Raw genomic sequence first — 21818 nt, 5'->3', positions numbered from 1 at the left:
TAACAAACATTTATTATAAGTGAAAGACTAAAATCCAAGAAATGAGATACTGTATTACCCATTTTGCTACATATACTAATCAGGATGTGAGTAGCCACCCCCTCAACACTGCTACATAGTTTCTTTCTTTCCTATCTGCAGGTTAGAACAGCTTTCATGTTATTACTTGTTCCCACAATTCTATCTTCAGTAGGACACAAAAGAAGTGTTCCAGTGTTTTAGAAATGAGCAAACTGAAAAACTGATTTGTTATTCAGTTAATAAACAGATACAAAATTAGACTTACTCAATGAAGAATTAGATTTTCAATAATCTTTAAGAATAATCAAAATAAGGGGGGGAAATCAAACAGGTGCTGAAGCTTTTGAAAGTTTAAGTCAAAAATGAAGTGACGGAAATAAGTAACTGAGAACCCAGGATCAATTTTAAATGATTCAGGTTAATTTTGGGTTCTATATTTTTTAAAGGTTTGCTCTTTCTGTTTATAAATAGAAAACACTGAATACATAAAATATATGAAATCTTTATGGTTCAGGTGCTTGTAACAACACAGCTGAAAGAAAATACAGTTAAACAATAAAAAAATATATGACATACTTAGTTATCAATTCATCAAGAAATCAGTGAAAGTGAGTTTTCCAAAGACTAGAAAATTTTACAGAGGCAGATGAAGACCTCTGAGGTGCCCTGGAAATCCACTCTGTCTCCTTATAGACAGTGTTTTAAAGATGTCTGTATTTAGTTGATAGAAAGTGTAACTTCAATAATGTGCCTTAACTACTTTTGAATGTAAGCTGATAGTAATGTTTATTTGGAGAAACAAATACAGAAAAAGAAAAGTTTTGAAAAACTACACAAAACATTGCTTTAATTATATTAAACTACTACTTTAAATAAAATATAAATAAATATAATCAAACACTGAGTCAGATTTTGGAATGAAACTATGAACCATCAGTGGAAAGGGAAAAGAAAGCAATATGAGTTGTTTTTTTTTTTTTTGGTTTTTCGAAACAGGGTTTCTCTGTGTAGCTTCGCGCTTTTTCCTGGTACTCACTTGGTAGTCCAGGCTGGCCTCGAACTCACAGAGATCTCTGCCTCCCTAGTCCTGGGATTAAAGGCGTGTGCCACCACGTGTTAAATTTGAGTTTTTAACAGTGTGATTATGAGACAGTTTCAGCATGGGTACTAAACAGTTTTCAAAACAAAGTCACACAAGAGGATTAACAGTTCCCATGGAGATGAACCTGTATCTGCACTTACATGGAACACTCAAGGCCTAGGAACAAACCTTGAGAAACATCTAATGGAACCATTTGTAACAATCAGTCAGAGGTCAACAATGGAGACCATGAGTCAAGACTGTTCTTTCATTTCCATTATGAAAGATAAAAATATTAAAAATATGAATATAAACCATTAGTATAAACTAACATAGGACTGAAGACCTTTCTCAGTGGTCAGTAACACTTGTTGCCCTTCCAGAGGACCAGAGTTCAGTTTCCAGCACCTATATAAGGACCTTCACAAACACCTATAACTCTATATTCCAAATAATATAGAGTTCCAAATAATTCAATGCCCTCTTCTGAGAATTTCGGCATGCATTTGGTGCACATACATAGACTCAGGCACATGCACATAAAATGATGAATAAATAAACTCAGTAAAGAGTATACTTGCTAGTAGAAATAGAGAATAAGATGTTCAAAGCTTTGTATAACATACATCTGTATCATAAAAATCATAATATATGTTTGATGTCTTTCAGCAAAGATAGATAAATTCAAGTGTTAGTTAAGTACAAATTTTTACCTATCAAATTGGAGAAAATATTAAAAGGCTTAAACTAGTCTGTGTCATATTTGGTAGCAAGTGCTCATGAAGGGCAGCTGAGCTGTAATTCTAAAAGTTACTGTCTTACTTACTGAATAAGTAAGTAAGCACACAGAGGCATTATTTATAATGGGAAAAGACTTGCGACTTCCTGAGTGCTCTATACTTAAGGACTTGTTAAGTCAGCTATTGGGAGATGATTTGCATAGCCTCAGATTCAGTGCTAACAAGATATCTATAATAGTCATTATTTTGCCACAAATTGTGTGTGTGTGTGTGGGTGTGTGTGTAGGAGTGTTTGTATAAAGAATTTAAATACTATATTTGAAGTGCTCAAAACATAAAGTAGAGTATGGGGTGAACATCTGACATTGTTTTTAACTTGATTCACTATGTTCAACTAAAAACAACTAGGCCAAGCAATGAAAGGTATTTTTAATTCATTGTCTAAAAGCAATCAAGTGTTTACTAAAATGGTGTTTGAATGAAAACAAACATAGAGTACATTACTGAAGGTGCATGTGCACAGAAAGCAGCCAGCACAAAAGGTTGCCAAGTCATCCATGCTGGGCAAAGAAGAGATTATGAGTCAGGGCTTCCATCATCGTATCCCACCTACATTTATACTGTGGGTTGTTTTCATTAATTACATTTTTCTGAATTTATGAATGAAGATAAAATAAATGAAATGAGTAAAGTTCAAAATATATTAGCATGGGAAAAACGAAAAGACATAACATTAATTATAAATGCAATTCAAGATCATTTGCTCCTCCCTCTACCTGTGTCAATGATGGACTCAGGTCACCTACATGCCTACGAAGTAGTTTATCTTTTCTAGATGTCAGTACTTAAGCCTCAGTTACCAGAGTTCTGTTACAATTTTCATGATTGTTTTAATTGCGTGTTAGTAGATAGCAATTCAAGTTCCATTAGTGACTGAATTAAATCTGAATCACCTTTCAAAAATGTAACCACAGTGAATGAAGGTAATTAGGTCATTCAGTCAGTCACAGGCTGCTTCCCATGGGAAGAGTTGCGTATCATATTTTCAAATTCTTTTCAACTTCAAAATATTATGAAGTGATGACTCAAGACAAATGATTTAGCAGGATGGGATAATAGTTGTGTCTACTCTGTTATTCAGGAAGAACACATGCCAGTTAATCTCTTCTCCAAATTATGCCTTCTTTAAAGGCATTCTCTTTCTAGCATATGCTTAATGCCCAGTCATGAACGTGCTCTAAAATAAATCTGCAAGTGACCTCTATTAATACAATAAGCTCAGGATTGTGGATTCAGATTGGTAACCTAGAAACTTCCCCCTTTCCATCCATCTTGTGTACGTTTACTTTTCTCTAGATTTGCTTCCTTAGATATTTAATGTGGTTTATAAACATGTATAACACACAAATGTACACACATATTAATAAAATTCATTTATTGCTGTAACTACAGAAATGGTTCTCTTTCCTCTGCTCTTTTTCTAAGTAGAGGCTTTAAAAGAGAGTTATTTAATTGAGCTAGTGCCTGCTCTTCTCCCTAAACAGCTGACTCAGTTTCCACCTCTTTCCTAATTCCCCTCTTTAGCTGGAATTATTTAACTCTCCTTTTGATAACATTTTGAGTTCCATTCACCTAAAAATGCTTTATGTTTTTCCTTATCCTGTCACATTTGAGCTATAAATTACTTTTAATCATAATTTATCCATTTTTTGATATTAAAAGATAACTCGAGGATGAGTGATGAGTACATTTGGCAAGAGGTAAAATTAAGTCTAGCTGACAAGAAAAGTCATTCCAAATGCCTTAACACTTAATGATTTTCATGGAAAGAGAAAGCTGAGGGCCTTGAACCAGGATTGACTTAGTGATGTTGGCAGGCATATTGGCTTCGCATGTTTTTTCCTCCCCATCCTTCCTTGTGACATTCCTTATAAAGGGCACATTATTTAGGTCCCAGACTAGGAGGAAGGCACCTGAAAAGGTCAAGGATGGCATTGCAACTAATAGTTTCTTTCAGCAAATATTTTCAGGAGCACCTCACTGAGTGACTCTTCTAATTGGTCATTCCAATCAACAAAGGTGTTAGGAAGAGTAAACAAGAAATTCAAGCTCATTTTTCTCCAACAGCAAACTGAAGTTAACAAGAAAGTTTAAAATGAATAATAGCTAGTTGTTTCAGAGCATATACCAGAACTGTTGGCAATGCCAAGGGAACTGGAGTGCCATACTGGCAAAGAAAAATTTCATGGCACCAAAAAGCTGATTTCATACAACCCAACCCAAAACCATTACTTTTTTGTGTGTAATCTTCTACTAATGTACAGAGTGGGACTAATTTGTTCTTCTGGGGCCAGGATTTATGATGCAGAACACTGAGCTCAGAAGAATAGGAATAAGAATATCAACATAAGCCGGGCGGTGGTGGCGCACGCCTTTAATCCCAGCACTCGGGAGGCAGAGGCAGGCGGATCTCTGTGAGTTCGAGGCCAGCCTGGTCTCCAAAGCGAATTCCAGGAAAGGCGCAAAGCTACACAGAGAAACCTTGTCTCGAAAAACCAAAAAAAAAAAAAAAAAAAAAAAAAAAAAAAAAAAAAAAAAAAAAAAAAAAAAAAAAAAAGAATATCAACATAAATAGGAAGAGGCCTAAGCCTTTTTTTTTTTTTCTGTCCTATTTTTTTCTCTGTTTATTTGTTTTCATTCTGGTGTTTTTGTGAGGTTTTTGGTTTTGTTTTGTTTTTTTTCAAAAGAGAAATAAACTTTGAATATACAAAAGAATACATAAACTTTGGTGAGTAGGCAGTTGGGGCCTATCTAGAAGGAGTTTAGGGAGGGAAAAACCAGGATCAAAATACACTGTATGAAAATAATTTAGAGAAAAGAAAAAGAGAAAAGCTTTCTTTCAATCAGACTGAATTTTGGGCATATTAATAAATTTGCAATCAAATTGCTCTATAACGCTATTCTTTTTTGTTTGTTTGTTTTGGTTTTTCGAGACAGGGTTTCTCTGTGTAGCTTTGCGCCTTTCCTGGAACTCACTTGGTAGCCCAGGCTGGCCTCGAACTCACAGAGATCTGCCTGGCTCTGCCTCCCGAGTGCTGGGATTAAAGGCATGCGCCACCACCGCCCAGCTAATAACGCTATTCTTAATAAAAATTCTTTCTTACAGAACCTTTGATTCAAAGTCTTTGTATTTTTTTTTTTAATTCTTACATTTTTGGAATTAGAGGTATCTTTTTTGGTACAAAGCCATAATCCATGGCACATTTTTAAGTGTTTTGAATTTACTGGATTAGTAGGGTATTGGAGTGAGGGACATGCTCAAAGTACAGTATATATTTGCATGAAAATGGTCTGTTTTATTTTCATTTTTAAAAATTTCATTCCTTTTTGCTTTATCCTGTCAGTTTGTGGGCTTCTTTCAAAATAGTTATTGAAATGTAACAGAAATTGCCGGGCGGTGGTGGCGCACGCCTTTAATCCCAGCACTCGGGAGGCAAAGCCAGGCGGATCTCTGTGAGTTCGAGGCCAGCCTGGGCTACAGAGTGAGTTCCAGAAAAGGCTCAAAGCTACACAGAGAAACCCTGTCTCAGAAAACAAACAAAAAAAAGAGAGAAATGTAACAGAAATTAATTCATCAAATTTAATTTTCATCCGACAAATGCTGAATTTCCTGGAATCAGTCCCTGCCCCCCCCCCATTTTAACACATATTTCATAAGACATTTGTCAGAGAGTGCAGTGTTTATAATTTTGTAATATAAAAATACCTGTTTGACTAAGAATCTCTAAGCTGAACAATGTAAAAATCAATGGTTCATCCAAATATATTGTCTTCATATTTTATTTGCATTAATGAAAACAGACCTTAAAGTGTATATATACTTTACAGTATATGTACTGTACTGTATATATGCAAAGAGAGGTTTCCAATGATCAATGCTTGGATTCTTTTAGACAGTCTAGGCTTTTGGTGGGTATATTATCTCAAGTGGTATAATTTCATCATATATATCTCTCTAAAGTATGCATTTATTTATCTTTAAGTAGAGAAAGGAAAAGGGGACTGGGAGGTGAGACCTAACATTGCCACAATCTCACCTCATATCCTAGATAAGTCCTTCCTCTGCCCTATGTGCTCACTTTTCTCTGCTACACATTTCTGAATAGTTTTCCTGATATAATTCTATGTGACTTGAGGTTGAAAATACATCTTCCATCTATATTTTCTTGGCCTCTTCAGTAAAACTTTGTAAGATGGAAGGTAGCAAGAGAAGAGCTATTCTGATTTCCCATTGATCAGCTTTGCTCTCTTTACATAATCAAATGGAATCTCCTCATCAATGGTGGAAACAAGACAGATTTCAGAAAAAAAGTCCTTTCAATACAGGGGTATAGACTGACAGGTATCCAAAATTCACCCTCCTTGAGTTCTTAAATCATAGTGACATAAAGAGATGAAATGTCTCTGAAAGAAACCTGAGCAAAATAATTAATCCACATTTGTTACCATAGCACAAATGAAGCCCCTTACATTACAGATTACAAAGTATAAATTACATATTGTATGCCCCAGTAAACCTGTGTGAGTGATGTTACTTTTAGTGTCATAGAGACAAGGAAACCTAAAACACATGTATTGTATATGTTTTACAGAGAAGAAATTTTATGTAGAAAGAAGTGAAGAAAATGCACTTCTAAGTGATATTGAAATATTTATCCTAAATTAAATAACAGGAAAATAGAACACGTGGGGTTTGGAAATAGAGTATTTGACCCGAGCTTTGTCCCATAACCTTCCTTTGTCAGTGTCTACCACAGCTAATTCTCAGGAAATCGCATCTTTCACTAAAGTAGTTACTCATCATTCAGTACTGAAAAGTGAGTTGTGATTGCTGACTCACATGGAAAAGGAGAAGAAGACGTTAGCCTCATCACACAATACATTCAGATTGGTAAACATTATTCAGTCTTAAGGTATTATGTTCACTACTTTAGCATTTCAGTGTATGATATTTGCTTGTAGACATTAAGATGAAGAAGAAAGAAAAGGAAAGACAATCCAGAAAGTGAAATCTGTGTTTGGAGAACTGAGGTCACTTGTGGCTGAAAGCCACTTGAGTCTGACAGCTTCTCGAGGGTCTATGTGATACAGTTTGCTGGTTTCTCTTTTCCCCCCTGAAAAAAAATGTTGAAACCACTAAAACCACTTAGGAAACTGGCTACTTGTAACAGGAAAATGTAGTTCTTTGTCTCAGGATTCCTTTACCATGAAGAATTGTTACCTCAAAAGGATCTTGTTCTCAGTAAAAACTTCAGAAACAAAATACAGAAAGAGAGAGAAACGTAACCCTTTCCTGTCACAGAAATGGCTTTCTTAAGAGATTTCCATTTTCAAGTGGAAAGTGGACAAGCAGAACAATAGATTTCTCTTACCCTTTTCATGTTTTTCCAAATTGTATAGTTAATACTGATGATTTTATTCATACTGTTTACATTGAAAAAATATAATTTATTTTTTGAAGGATTTTGCTGGAGCACAATTTTGAATCATTTAAGTGAACTTAGAAAACCAATATACTTGTACAAAAACATTTAAAGATCACATATTTAAACATTCTGGTACTATTTTTCTTCTGGGCCTTTCTGTGATCATTTTGTTCCTTTACAGAATAGGAACTATTTTGTGAAGTGAAACACAATGAACAAGTGAATCTTTCCAAATTTTATTGCAGTAATATTTGCAGATACTTGAGAAATATATAAGACCCCCTAAAATTTAGTATTATAAAACTTTTCAAACAAGAGGAGATATTAATTTAATAAATATATAAATTAAATCAAGATATAAATTAATAAACATTTGCCAATTTTTCACTTAATTAGGACTAAGGCAAAATGAAGCATGGTTAAGGTACCATATACCCTCTTAAAATAAGAAAAAGATTTAACTAATTCATTTAACTACATTGTGTAAGTTTTTTTCTTTTCTTCTCTAAGGTCCAGGGAATGGTCTATAAGAACCTTCCTTTTTTGTTTTGAATAAGTGGGCTCATTACATCCATAGCCAGCCAAAGTAGAAAAATAACTAGGAAGAGATAGACAACAAAACATTATCAAATCAGGCACTGATGCATTCAGCAGAAACCATCTGATGAAGCTGTGACAGTGCTGCCAGTTGGGGTTTCCAAGCCTGGATAGGGTTTCCCTTTGGTGAGGCTTCCAAGCAAAGGAAAAAGAGAGGTAACATCATCCAACAGGGGGCTTACAAACATCCAGAAGAACAGAATAGGAAAGTTGAGGCAGTCTGCTGGAATTCCCAACTTAGTTTTCTCCCAGTGGATGAGCTTCTCACAGTTAAACTTCTGGCATCTCTTTCCCATTGTGGACACTTTTATATCATTGGGTGAAATAGTATCCTCTGTTGAACATAGTTTAAGTCTCAGCTTTTCTCTGTGACACAATGTTTTTACCTCAATGTTATTGAGCAGTTTCTTACCCTATCAAGAGTTGGGGGGTGGGGTAGAGCTCCTACCCAGACAATGAACATATTTGGCTCAGAAGTGTCCAAATACAGTTTCCCAGTCGGCTGAAACCAAAATAATGTGCACTGCACAACTTTATGCAGACTACATAAACCAACACATCTATAGCACCTTAACTAGCATGGTGACAAGGGCACCTTTCTGTCTTTAAATATTATTGTTTCTCTTACTCACTTCCCACTTTCCACAAACTTGATTTTTTTTAATCTGTTTACATTTCTATGGCACTCTTCTCCTCAGAAGAAGAATGTATCTTCATCTTTACTCAGAGTTTTTTTTATTTGATTTCACCCCTCTGTTTTGTTTCTTCTCACAAGAGTATGCATTCTTTAAAATGTTTGAGAATTTCATGAGTACTGTATTTACATCTTTTCCACTCTTCCATCTTCCTTCTCTAAACTACTTTCAGTTTTTCTCCTCTCCATTTCATCATAACCTCCTCACCTCTACACACACACATACACACACACACACACACACACACACACAGAGAGAGAGAGAGAGAGAGAGAGAGAGAGAGAGAGAGAGAGAGAGAGAGAGAGAGAGTGCTTGGGACTGCATAACCTTTTACAGTCTATTAGGGGACTCTTCCTTATAGAAGACTAACTCTCTTTCCTCAGCAACCATTATTGTCATAACTCTTCATATGATAGGAAGGCCTCATCCATGTTGACATGTCCACTGGTGTGGTCATTGTATAAGTTGTGCTTAGGTGATCATAGTTTTTGAGATTTCATGGGTTCAGCTTCCCTGTCATACGTAGATGATACTGCCTCACAGCAGATTCCTGGCACTCTGGCTATTGCATCTTTCTGCCCTGTTCTCTAAGCCTTGGGTGCACAGATTTTGTTGTAGATGTAAACTGGGGTTGGACACCCTACAATATTCTCTGTGTTTTGACCAGTTGTTGTTTTCTGTAATAGTCTCTATTGCAAAAGTAGGCTTTGTTGTTGAGAGGTAAGACCTACACTCATTTTTGATATAAGAGTAAGTATTCAGAATGCGGTTAGGAAACTGGCAGTTACAGGTTCTCCTCTAGGTCCCACACCTCACCAGCCACAGGTTTAGAGAATCAGGCATGAATTCCCTCCTATTGAGTGGGCATTAAGTCCAATTAGGTAGTCATTGATTACTCCCAATATATAAGTGCCACTACTACACCCCTAGGGATATCTTGTTTTTCTTAGACTGCACAGGAATGTTACTTTTTCCCCAGGCAGCTTGTATAGAACCTTCAGATGTAGAAGTAATAGTCTTATTAAATAAGAAACACAGGGCCAAATGCAGAGTTAAAAGCCCAAGAGGTCAGAGCAGTAGCTAAGAGCTGAGACTAAAACCACCTTCTTATCACTTGCTGCCGCTGCCGTCCTTCCCCTGAGAAAGAGACCTACTTCCTGTGTGTTTGTCTTTTTATTGACTTTCAGTTCTGCCTTCTCATTGGTTGTAAACCCAACCACGTGACCTCCTCGTCACTGCCTGTCTATACAGACCTCCAGGTCTCTATGGTTGGTATTGAGATTAAAGGTGTGTGTTTCCAAGCTGGCTATGTCCTTGAACACACAAACTCTGACTGCCATGTGATCAGATTAAAGGTGTGTGCCACCACTGCCTGGCTTCTGCTATGGCTTGCTATTAGCTCTGACCCCCAGGCAACTTTATTTATTAACATACAAATAAAACCAAATTTCAGCACAAATAAAATATCACCATATTCAGATACTATAAGAGCTAGTCCTCAAAGAAGAGACTTTTAGGTCAGCTCTGTCCTCTACTCAGTATGTATGATATCTGCAGCAACAGGATCTTACATTCAAGTTCTAGGAGACAAGGAAGGACAAAGACAATAAATAGCCTATATTCAACTCCCTTGACCAGGAACTCAAAGAGAGGTTTCTCATGATCAACACTTGGATTCTTTTATACAGTCTAGGCTTTTGGTGGATATATTATCTCAAGTGGTATAATTTCATCATATATATCTTTCTAAATAAAATAAAGTCATGAAATACGTTTTCTTGTGGATTTTTTATAACTCCTTAGTGTTTCTGTGTTATTTGTTCCTCCTCACAGTATTCTCCCTTCCCAGTTTAAATGCCCCTTCCATTTTCTCTATCTCTCCTTCCTAGCACTGCTACCAAATACTCTTAATCTTGAGTACAACATTCTTTCCTAGGTTTGTTTTTTGTTCACTTCTGAAGATTACTTAAAATAACTATGCATTCTTGGTGGTATTTTTCAGAATATGTTTTACTTTACTGATCTTCAAAAGGGCACTCTGTTATATGAACCCACAGATTGTATTTGCCTTTCTGACTCTCTAAACTTTGCACCCCCTGCAGTAACCCTTGTTGAGAGTCATGAGGGCTGTCTCTCTCCACCACACCATGGCCTTTTCTTGTTTCCTTGATGGACCCTTTGCTAGTCCTGTCTTCTGAAAAAATTTTCACTACATAGGTGAGATTATTTTTCAGATTATTCCTATTACATACTTTTGTTACTGAACTGTAACTTCAAAGATGCAAGCAATGCAATTGGTGGGTTATTAACACATATAATTTCTTATATTTGGTTATAATAACATTAAAAAGTCTTAGAGACGTTTAAGGAAGTTTTTAATGGATTTATTTTGTTGCTATGTGTATAAGTGTATATTTAAGTAATATATTTGTTATTAAGAAAAATATAACTAAATTATTATTTAGAAATATAATCCATGAAACTGTAAAGGAAAATGTATGTAATATACATGAAAGATACATGTCATATCTAGATAAAAATCATGTCGATATACTGTAAGAATAACTTATAAATCATACATAGATGAGAGCTCAGGCCCCATGAATATATATATATATATATATATATATATATATAATCACCCATGAATATACATATATATAATCACCCATGACCATATATATATGTATATATATATATGTATATATACACAATCACCCATGAATATACATATATAATCACCCATGAATATATATGTATATATAGAGAGATGTATGTATATCACCCATTTCCCACTTCTAAGCTTCACATAGTGAGCTTATGAATGTCTAAAGTAATAAAACATTTAAAAAGAAAGAAGAAAAATGCATTTCAGGTTCTAATAGTGAGCATTTCAAGGAATCATGAAGAGGCCCTGAGTCATTTCCCTCAGCGATACTCCACTACAATGTTTTCTCTCATTTCTGGCTTCTCCATATACTGTAGTCACTTGGGAGATCATCCTTTAATAAATGTCTTAAATCTTATCTCTGTATTTCCCTCACATTCTGCACTTGCTCTCCGATTCTAATTCTCCGCACTCTTCCAGCATTTGTAGCTGTCCCTTTTACTGCACAATAAATGCCGGAGAAACAGCATAGGCATGGAATGGAGCCCAGAGCAGACATGGAAAGGAGCAGAAGATTTGCAGGGATGGGTAACAAAGGGATTCCAGAAAGGACCTGTGAAAAGGATGCCCCCCAAAGTATGTCTCTTCATGTTTTTTAGAAGACATTTATTTTTTGAGACAACTCTCTCTCTTTTTTTTTCCCCTTCTGGGTGCAGCAGTTTCTTATTCAATATCTCATTTGAAATTTGTTTAAAAGTACTATAATAATACCTATTAAATGAAATATAAGAAGAGGGGTTGAGAAAGTACATTGTAATTCAAATAAAAACACCCTGAATTTAAATAAGAAACAAATACATATGCATGCATATAGAGTTACATTAAGAAAACATGACATTTTAAAATTAATGTTACACTATGGATTGCAAAAATAAAGAATATATGAAAACTGGACTCCATTTTTATTATATAAAATTGAGCATTTTACACAGTGGATTTAGGAGTTTCATCTGTGAAAGAGAAATGAAGGGCAAGGTGTTAGGCTATATCACCCCTTGTATTATGTGGAAAACTTACTTAAAGAGATTTGTAATTTTTCAAACACAATATATATTTCCAAAAAATAAAATAAAATATTCCAATTGATTTATTAGGTACAGATTATCAAAAGCTAAAAAACAGTTTCTATAATTTTATTGTTTTACAACTCTTCCTTTTGATTATACCTTAAAATTCACAACTTTAAATATTTCAAATATATATAAAATCTTTGCTAATGCAAATGTATTTTCCCTGCCACAATAGCATTGTGTATGAACAAAAGGCTAAAAACAAAGACTTGGAAAATATTTTGTCGTTCTCTGAAATAGAGGGCATGCCTATGAAAGTTCTAGAAGGGTTTATTGTTCATTGTAAAAGACAGGTGAGCTATTATAGATTTTATATTCTCTTTATTTGTAAGTAAAGTGGGAAATAAAATCATGTGAATATAAGGAAATAGTTACCCAAAAAGAGAAATTAGCATATAAAATAAATTATGGTGATGGAAAAGGCTTACAAATAATGTAGCTAAAATCATAAAGTTATTTCCTTTCCTGAATACAAACTGTATAATGAAATTAAACTTTATATGGGACCAACCAAAATGATTTCTCATATGGAATTAATATGCAAGGCCACTGAAATGGAATAGCGAACTGTGACTTACTTGAAAAGTAGAAAATCAGTTCTTATAGAAAAATACTTTTTTTTCTGTTTTCAACCTATATTTTAACATTAACCTATCACAAATTTCTAGTTTATGTAAAACATTTCAAAAGCTCCCAAATCCAAGATAGAATAGGCACAAACAACAAGAAGCAGATGAATAACATAGAAGAGAGAGTCAAGAGACAGGCTGTTGCGGTACGCATTTCATTTATTTATGTGATCTGTGAGACCTAACCCAGCTAGAAAACCTCAGTTTTCTAAGAGCTGAAATAAATAAACTTATTTTTCATCTATATGTGCATTAATTTTGTGCTTATACTAAGCAAGCACACTACCACAGAACTGTAACTCTTCAATCTGAAACTTAGAATGCTGCTCACATGACTGAATGATATAAGTGGGGTACTTACCCATTATCATGCCATATCTGGCAAATAAAATTCAAAAGTAGTCAGGATCAGAAGTGAAATTTATAATACCTAAACTAAGCACAGCTAAATACAAAGAATCTTGCAGTTGACACATTTTATTACTTTTAAAATAAAAAATAACCCAAATCAAATATTATATTCTTTATAAAATTATACTTCTCATTTATTTAAGAATTCGATGTCATCTGTTTTAATTTACTTATTTTTGGGGAAAATTTTGCTTAAAAGAGCATATTCAATTGGATCCCTTGTTTTGTTATTGAAAATAGATTATTCTCTCATACAATACAATTTCCCCTCCCTCCATTGTTCCAAGCTCCCTGCCCCAAGTCCTCACTTCCCAGATCCACTCACCATCTGTCTCCTCTCAGAAAAAAGAAAGGCCTCAAGAGATGACTGCCAAACCCAACAAGACAAGATACAATAAAACAAGGCAAAAGCTCTCCTATTGGAAGCTGGACAAGTCAACCCAATAGGAGGAAATGAGTCCCAAGATCAGGGTAAAGAGTAGAGATCCACCTGTTTCCACTGTTAGGAGTCCCACAAAACACGAAGCTAATAACCATAATGTGTGTGCAGACCATCTGGTGCACACTTTGTTGGTCCTGTGCTTGTCACATCAGTCTCTGTGACCCACTAGGCTCATTCTATTGTATACACATGGAACAGTGATTTAAGAATTAGTATTGGTAATTTGAGTTCACTTTTACATGATCATCTTTGGCTTTTAAAAAATAATTAAAGGAATGGACCCATGTGGTTTTCCTGAAGCAGTATGTAAACAGATGAAAATCATAGCGCCTTAACAAACAGTGGCTTGCTTAGTCAGATAATAAACACTAGGCTTCAAATTATCCAACATTCTTATTTTGCAATGAGATAAAAATGTGAAGATATATGTTCATAAAACATAGGACATTTTCAAAAATTTGCTGCATTAGGCTCATTTAGTATACAGATGTGACAACTCTGTGGACAACATTGATATGCTCTAAATTTAGATAAAGATCTTCTGTGTACTATTCAGGGTTCTATAGAGAAACAAAACCAAGTGCACAAACACTCTGCAATTATGGGGGCCAAGAAGCTCCAAGAAAGAATTTTAAGTGGATCATGAGGGAAGAATTGGATATTTCAGACATATAAAAACCAGAAAATTTGCCAGAGCCTAAAGGCTTGAGTCCTGGTGGCTGAGGCCTCAAATTAAAGTTCTGATGTCCAAGGACAGGTTGTTTTTGAGGCCTTAACTGGATGATTGTCCAACCACAGTGGTGCATGTGATCCCGACTTGATTTATTGCTTCACATGCTAATCTCCATTGGAAATACCTTGCATACAAACCATGAAATGATGTCTTCCTGGCTCCTTCTATGCATCTCTTAGTGCACTCCGGTTTACAATTAAATTATCTTACCTTCTAGTATCTTCTGACATTGTGTTAAAATTATTTTCAGGTGGAGCCACGATAATCTTTTCAGACTTCTGTACACAGTAGCTGATATATTTGTTAAACTTTATAATAATTAGGAAAAGTGCATATCATGCTTGACTATTTTGTATTTAAAAATACAAATATGATATCCCAAGTATCGTAAGGAAAAAGAAGTCTCAATTAGAAGTAATTCTAAACCAAATTTAGATAATGAAGAATATTTTCCAGAAAGGCTGCTGGATTAAAGGAATTGATGATGGAGTCCAAGGGCCATAATTCCAGCCCTAGTGAACAGCAGAAGGAATATGCTATAAAGGAAGTGCATATATGGCAGGGCTATGCATGGTGGTGGCAAGACCGTCCTAAGCAAACACAGCCACTGCCAGAAAGGAGCTGTCCAATGTACTGGAGAATGGCTGGCCTTTCTCCCACTAACAAAGAGAATCCAGTAGGACAGGAGAAACCAGGATGCCACAAGTCCTCAAACTTTATCCCCAAGATTCTGAGTTCCTTGTGGATCTGGAGCTGGGAATGCAAAGAGAAGGATGAAGAATATTCAGCACAGCTAAGGAAAAAAAAGAAACATTATGTCAAAAACATGTACCTCTGAATTTCTTAGGGTATAACTTCATGTATACTTTGAGACTATAATAATAACAAATATAACCCTATGTGGTGATAATCTAATTGTACTGAATTATTATTTTGATTGTATGTTAATAAATAAAGTTGTCTGGGAGTCAGAGCTATTAGAGCCATAGCAAGAGTGTGGCGGTGGTGGCACACGCCTTTAATCCCATAGATATCTGTGTGTTCAGGGTCAGAGCTATTAGAGCCATAGCAAGAGTGTGGCGGTGGGGGCACACGCCTTTAATCCCATAAGATCTCTGTGTGTTCAGGGATACAGCCAGCATTGGAGACATATGCCTTTAAGACCTAGGGGGCTGTACATTCAGACAGTGACGAGGCAGTCATGTGTTTGGGTTTACAACCAATGAGAAGGCAGAACAACATACTTTAAAAAAAACGAACCGACAGGAAGTAGGTCTCTTTTTGCGAAGCTGGGACAGCAGGAGGAAGGGTGAGATTTTAGCTCTGAGCTCTGACTTCTCGGCTTTCTCTTTTACATTGTTTCTGTGTTTCTTATTTAATAAGACGGTTGGTTACATCTACAACCCTATTTACTCATATTTCTTCATTTGAATGATTGTATAGGTGAGTCATCTTCCCTTATGTGGTAAGGATTCCTGTACAATATTCTTGATGACAAACTATGTATTAAAAATGATGTAAATTTGATGCATTTAGTGTGTCAGAACTGTGTTCTCACAAAATAATATCTGGAGGAATGGGGAGTTTTCTTTGTCCCGTATGTAACAATAAGAAGACTCATTAAGTACACGAGTTTCTGATCTATTATTAACATAATATTGTTTGTATTTGCACTCTCTTCCAATCAGCATAACATTAGAGTGAAGGCTAGAGTTAACCAAACATTAATCCAGGATCATATTTATTAGGCTGAAGCAAACACGAAAACAGCAGTCTTTATATCAATACTAGTATTCTCCATAGACCTACAGATGCTGGAACCAAAGAGTCTACCAAATCCTATATGCACTGAATTTTTACCTAGACACACATCAAGTTTTAATTTATAACTTATAAATTAAGAGCAGTAAGAGATTAACAACAGCAATTAATAATGAAACAATTATACAATACACTGTTAGAAATGCTATTTGAACATGGTATCTTTCCTGAAATAGTCAAAACAAATACAGGCAGTTTTAGACTGTAGCTACCTTTGGAGAAATACACAGCAGAAGAATTTGTGGATGACTGGGGTGGGTGCCTTGGGGAGGATCAGGGTATCCTCTGAGAGCACACAGTCTCTTCCAGCAGGCTTCCTCCTCTTCCTAGCTTCATAACTACCCTGCTACTTGCTTTCTTCCGCTGTCTACTAAATTCTACAACACAGAGTGCTGTATAATGAAGACGTTTCTTCATGATGCTGTTAAAATATTTAAAAAATATATTAAAACAGGAAATCATTGTTGTAGATTTGCTACTGATGCTTTGCTAAGCCCATTTTAAAAACTGAAGCAGGGAAGTGGTATTTACTCCAAAATCAAAAAAAAAAAATGTAAATTCCAAGATTTCTTCCACTTACAGCAGACTATTCAAACCAATAATAAGCTTAAATACAACAAAGCAAAATTAATATGTAGTAAATGAAGAAACATTACCAGATAAAAGTAATCTTTCTGCAGACTCCTGTTCCAGGCAGTGCTCCTTCACCTTTTCACATCTTTTCTGTTTTGTTGATTTCAATTTCACATTATGGTTCTTTTAACACAGGTTTCATTGACAGACAATTTAAAGATTTTTAAAAGGAAACATACAGCAAAAGCATTATAAAGACATACACACCTCCCTATTTATTGAAATTATACATCCTAGTAAAAATTCCAGAAAGAGCAGATAGGTAGGCAGATAAACTTCCTTAAATCCTAAGACTTGGTACAATCATCCAAAGAGCCTTAGTCCTGTCTCAGTTCTGTTTTTCAAGACAAGAACCAACAACAAAATCATTATATGAAACTAACCACAATGAACACGAAAGGTGGGAAGGGACAGGAAGGGGCTTCTGATCAACACTCACTCTTCCTTTACCTGCAGTGTCCCATGTGTTTCCAGAGGGCACCAAAGGATAGTTGTAACAGTGAGTGTAAATCAAGCCTGGGAACACTGTCTCTGGAAGGTGCCAGTGCTTGTCTGAAGTCGTGAGGAGCTTCAAGTAGCTGAGCAGCCCATAGAGCAGTAAAAAGATGTAAGATATCGACACGCTCAGCTGCATCTTGTTAAAAGCTTCCTGCGGGTTGGCAGAATGAAATCTTTATTTAAAATACACAAACTATTGTCAAGGGAAAGATGGAAGGAGAACACAGTAAAAGGGCCAAATGCTTTGCTTAACCCAATGGAAGCAGCAGTAGAAAGAGGAAAGTGGCCACCCTGTCGGCAGCAGCAACAGAGAAGGTGACTAACATCACATCAGCATCCATCTGCTCTTCCCATGGTTTCAAAATGCATTATTTCTTTTATTATTAATTACGTTTCCAAGGGGAGTATAAAGATATTATGGATAGCAGAGAGGAAATCATTTCTGCTGCCACTTGGCATTGAGTAGAGTAGCATATGAAATGAGCTGGTGATGACAGGAAACGTAGCCGCATCCTTGAGTCCCAGCATCCCTCTTACCAATCAGCTCCAACTCCCTGTTGGTAGTCAGAGGCTGCCTAACAAAGTTCAAGCAAAACCATTATTGAACACTAACAGGAAGGAACCGAGACAAGACTGACTGGGGTGTATTTGTACAGAGAAGGAGCTGGGAGGAGGAAAGGAGAGGGGGAGAGAGAGAGGGTGGCTGAGACAGGGAAAGGAGGAGGGAGAGGGGGGAGGAAAGGGGGAGGAGAGAGGGAGGGAAGGAGAGAGACAAAGAGACAGAGAAACGGAGACAGAAACGGAGAAAAGACACAGAGATAGAATGAGTCACCATCTTGGACAGACAACACATTAAGAAAAGCAAGTGTTCTATATAATTGCATAAAGATATCACGTGCACACTCTTACACAGCGTGTCACTTGTTTTACATATTGGCATTTCCAAAAGAGGTTTTAAAACACAGTGACGGTACCTGTGAAACTTTTTGGATTGGTGAGAGCACAGTGGCTTTAGGGAGGCTGAGCAGGGAGCCTGACAGAGAATGGGTCACTAATGAAGAGCCAAAGAAACTAGACAAGAATTGAATCATGCATGAAAAAAGGGGGGAACACCCTGGGTATATGTCATTTATGTTGATGAAGTGTTATGCTTTTGTGGATGGCAGTGGCTCACAGCTATTTATTTTCTACCACAATGCTCACAACATCTTTAGCCAGAGTATGCGCTCAGTGCTCTGGGTTAGTATTATTATCGATGGGATAATTATTCTGGTTTTTCTTTATTTTAAGCACCAACAGAGTGATGTGCTCTCTGTCTCACAGGAGACAGCGTTTGTTGCCTAGAGTTGTGTTCTGATCAGACATGATGGTAAAGCGAAGAAAGCCTTTATTCTGTTCTGCCCACCCTTTCCTTGTGGATCCAGTACCCATGTCCACCTTTTTGGAGGAGGACGGTTAAGTTCCTCTCCCCAGAGCCCCAAGTCTGAAGTGCATCTCCCCCGAAGAAGCACAGACCATCTGCGTTGGGGTGTCAAGGAGGCGGTGACGGACCCTTTCCTTCCTATACCTGTGGGTGTCGTCTCCATCTCCGGAGTATGGAGGCTGCTTCCCAGCAACTCTTCTACAGGTTTACTTCCGAATAACAGGCACCTTGGCTGAGCCCCTTCTCCCCCTCAAACCCCGCCAAACTGTCCAGCGCCCAAACTGCAAACTACATCCAGTTTCCGAAGCATATCCCTGCCCCAAGAGCCTGTCTTTCTCCACATCATCCGACTGCACTGTGAACGAACGACAGCTCTGTCCCCTACCTTTTTCAGACCCCCATCACTCACCCCTTACCGCCAGCCTCCCTCCAAGGAAACCCAGAGCGGGAGAGGCGCGGACACCTGCAGAAGCGCGCACCTGGCCAGACGCTGCCCGGCGCCCGGTAGCCGGCAGGTGCTCTCCGCGCCCAGCCCGGGGTCGAGGTTGAGCCTGGCCACCCAGGCTCGGGTCTCCCGTCGCCTCAGCATCCTGCCGCCCCCCGCCGGTCCTTCCTGCGGGCCGCGGCCGCGCCGCCGCAGCCATCAAGTGGCTCGTTAAGGAAATGCAGGTGAGCGCGGGCGGCGCGCCGGGCCGGGTGCGAGCGCCTGTGCGCGCGAGCGCGAGCCAGCGGAGTGCGAGCCTCAGCCTCCCGGGCGCTCCCGCCGCAGCCGCCCAGCCCGCCCCGCCCCGCCCGCGCGCACCGCCGCACCTGCGGGCACTCGCCCCGGCGTCTGCGGGACCCACGGGCTCCGAGCGCGCTGCCTCCCTCCCGCGCCGCCCTCGCACACGCAGAGCCCACTTTTAAAGAAGCCGAAGCGCTGCAGCCCACCGACACGGAGCGCAGCCGGCTGTGGCTGTTCTCTCCCCGTCTGCAGTTGAGCCCGGACCCGGGAATAGAAAGACAGTTCTCCGTTGGACTGGCAGAAAGGGAAAGGAAGACTCCTCCGTTCCCGAGGAGAGCGGAGCGGCGGCTCTAGTAAGTAAAACTGCTCTTGGTGCCTGGTCTCTAAAGTGAGGCGTCTACCGAAGGCTTTCTCCCGGTTCGTTCGTTTTACCAGGGAAGAACTTGCCTTATATAACTTGAGTAATTTCTACCTGAGAAGTGCTTCGCTAAACATTTGTGTGTGTGTGTGGCTTTCTTTGTGGGAGATCACTTAGGAGTGTCTGCATGTGCAAGCCTTCCCAGGAGTCTGATTGTTAAAGGCTCATTGTTCGAGGGCGGCTGGAAGACCTGGTTTGTGAATGTGTTGGTTGGTTGGCTCTAAGATTGACTGTTACCTAGAAAAAGCTTGAGGATTCCCATCCCATTGCCTCCTCCCTCCGGTCACCCTTCAACCCTGGTCCACCCCCAAGTTCCACCCTTTGCTGACTTCAGTGGTTTGCTTGTTTTATCTTTAGTTCTAAGGATCACTAGCAAAATTAATTGGGTCAAGGGAAAGTTAATAGAGATGGTTTGCAAGACTAGAAGAAAATCCTGTTCGGATGACTTCATGTCTGTGAGCAGTTTATGTGTGGAGGAAGTCCTGGCATCAACCTAGGCGGAGAATTTGGTGAAGTTAATTTGGAGAACTGTGAAAAATGCAGTGTGAGAGCGGGCTGAGCCTGTGACTCTGACACAGCCGGTTATGAACTGTGACAGCCTCATCAGCCGCTGAGAGGTTTAAGGTGTCTCCTAAGGCTGAAATCGCTGCATCAAAAACTTTTGCAGATAGCATTTCTCTTGGACTACCATCGCCTGTCAGAGGCTGCAGCTTTTCCATGAACACAAGTAGGGCACTCTTGCTCTCGCCATGAAAAGGTTAACGGTACCTTAAAAGAATAAGGGACATGTGTAGCTTAACATTCGCCAATATGTTGTAATATCTAAATAAAACCTTTGTGTTATGTCAGGAAAAATATAGTTGAGTCAGTTTGTTTTGCACAAGAGGGAAAAGAATCAATAACGTTTCAGCATTTTCCCCTCTTTATCACTGCCAAATGGGTTCTGAATCTAATTCTTCTTGCATTGTTACAGATACAGTAGGTACAGTAGGAATTGCAGGTTAGAAACAACTGAACCAATTTTAACACAAAGTTCTTTGACACAATGGCACTCATGCCGATTGGAGTACAATAGTGGTTAGAAAAGAAAGTCGATGTAATTTATCATTAACTTTCAGTTTTTTTGTCTTAATATAAAACATGCTTTTCCGATTTAAAAAAAACTTGCAAGATTATACAATTTGACAGAAAATTACAACTAATTATCAGGCAAATTTTCTTTATAATGATCATTTATTATCAATTAATGATTAAGTGATTTCTCATATTTGTGTGACACTCTTGCAGTCAAAATATTGTCACCTCTATATTAATTAAAATAGCTAAGCAAAAATTTCATTTGGCATTGATTTTAAAAATAGGAAAAAGGCAAAATGTTTAAGAATGGAAATGGCATTTAGAATCCTGCCCTTTTTGTGGGCCATTCTGACTGACTTTGGGACATAAGTTTTAGAGTGATGAGCCAGGACAATGGATGAGATGAAGATTATGGTGATACAAAGTTACAATGGATGGGGATCACTTTGGAAAGATGTGTCATTGTTTCTTCAGCATCATTTTATTTCTCACCCAAATTGTAAAGATCATTTATTGCTCTCCGGTGAGGCTTCTTTGACTGGTTGGTTTAGAAATGAATCTAAATAGTTTAAACTGAGATCATTGGTTGATCAAATTTAGGTTATGTGTATAATGACCTCTATCATTTCTGACCTCACATCTCTGAGATGA

The 21818-nt window shown here is 37.8% G+C and overlaps 2 protein-coding genes across 14 annotated transcripts in view; one reads left to right on the top strand and one right to left on the bottom strand.

The window, feature by feature from the left end:
- Positions 1-11311: 11311 nt before the first annotated feature.
- Positions 11312-20809, bottom strand: LOC107401732 (uncharacterized). Its single transcript, XM_076563605.1, has 5 exons — positions 20681-20809; positions 19428-19847; positions 17478-17676; positions 16607-16815; positions 11312-15366 (listed from the first exon to the last, which is right to left on the bottom strand). Exons 1-4 carry the CDS (start codon positions 20807-20809, stop codon positions 16808-16810), a joined length of 756 nt encoding a protein of 251 aa, XP_076419720.1. The 3' UTR covers positions 11312-15366; positions 16607-16807.
- The window catches only part of Ptprd (protein tyrosine phosphatase receptor type D), a 2233434-nt gene continuing 2231391 nt past the window's right edge, over positions 19776-21818 (top strand). For 12 of the 13 annotated variants that reach the window (XM_015999923.3, XM_076564405.1, XM_076564406.1 and 9 more), the window contains exon 1: positions 19776-20025. The gene's annotated coding sequence lies outside the window, so the exon portion shown is untranslated. The remainder of the gene's footprint in view (positions 20026-21818) is intronic. The other variant, XM_076564394.1, reaches the window with a different exon arrangement.

This window comes from Peromyscus maniculatus, chromosome 2 (genome assembly GCF_049852395.1).
Source record: "Peromyscus maniculatus bairdii isolate BWxNUB_F1_BW_parent chromosome 2, HU_Pman_BW_mat_3.1, whole genome shotgun sequence".
In the NCBI taxonomy this organism is placed as follows: Eukaryota; Metazoa; Chordata; class Mammalia; order Rodentia; family Cricetidae; genus Peromyscus; species Peromyscus maniculatus.
The sequence above is the reverse complement of the archived record's forward strand: the minus strand, read 5'-3'. Positions and strand labels throughout refer to the sequence as shown.

Excerpts from the sequence above, each read along its gene's own strand:
- LOC107401732 (XM_076563605.1), bottom strand. The coding sequence starts at position 20,809 with ATGGAAAAGCTGCAGCCTCTGACAGGCGATGGTAGTCCAAGAGAAATG. Across the intron at positions 19,848-20,680 it reads CGGCTGATGAGGCTGTCACA|TGGGCTCTGCGTGTGCGAGG; the intron begins GTTCATAACCGG and ends CTTCTTTAAAAG. Across the intron at positions 17,677-19,427 it reads GCCGGGCAGCGTCTGGCCAG|GAAGCTTTTAACAAGATGCA; the intron begins GTGCGCGCTTCT and ends GCCAACCCGCAG.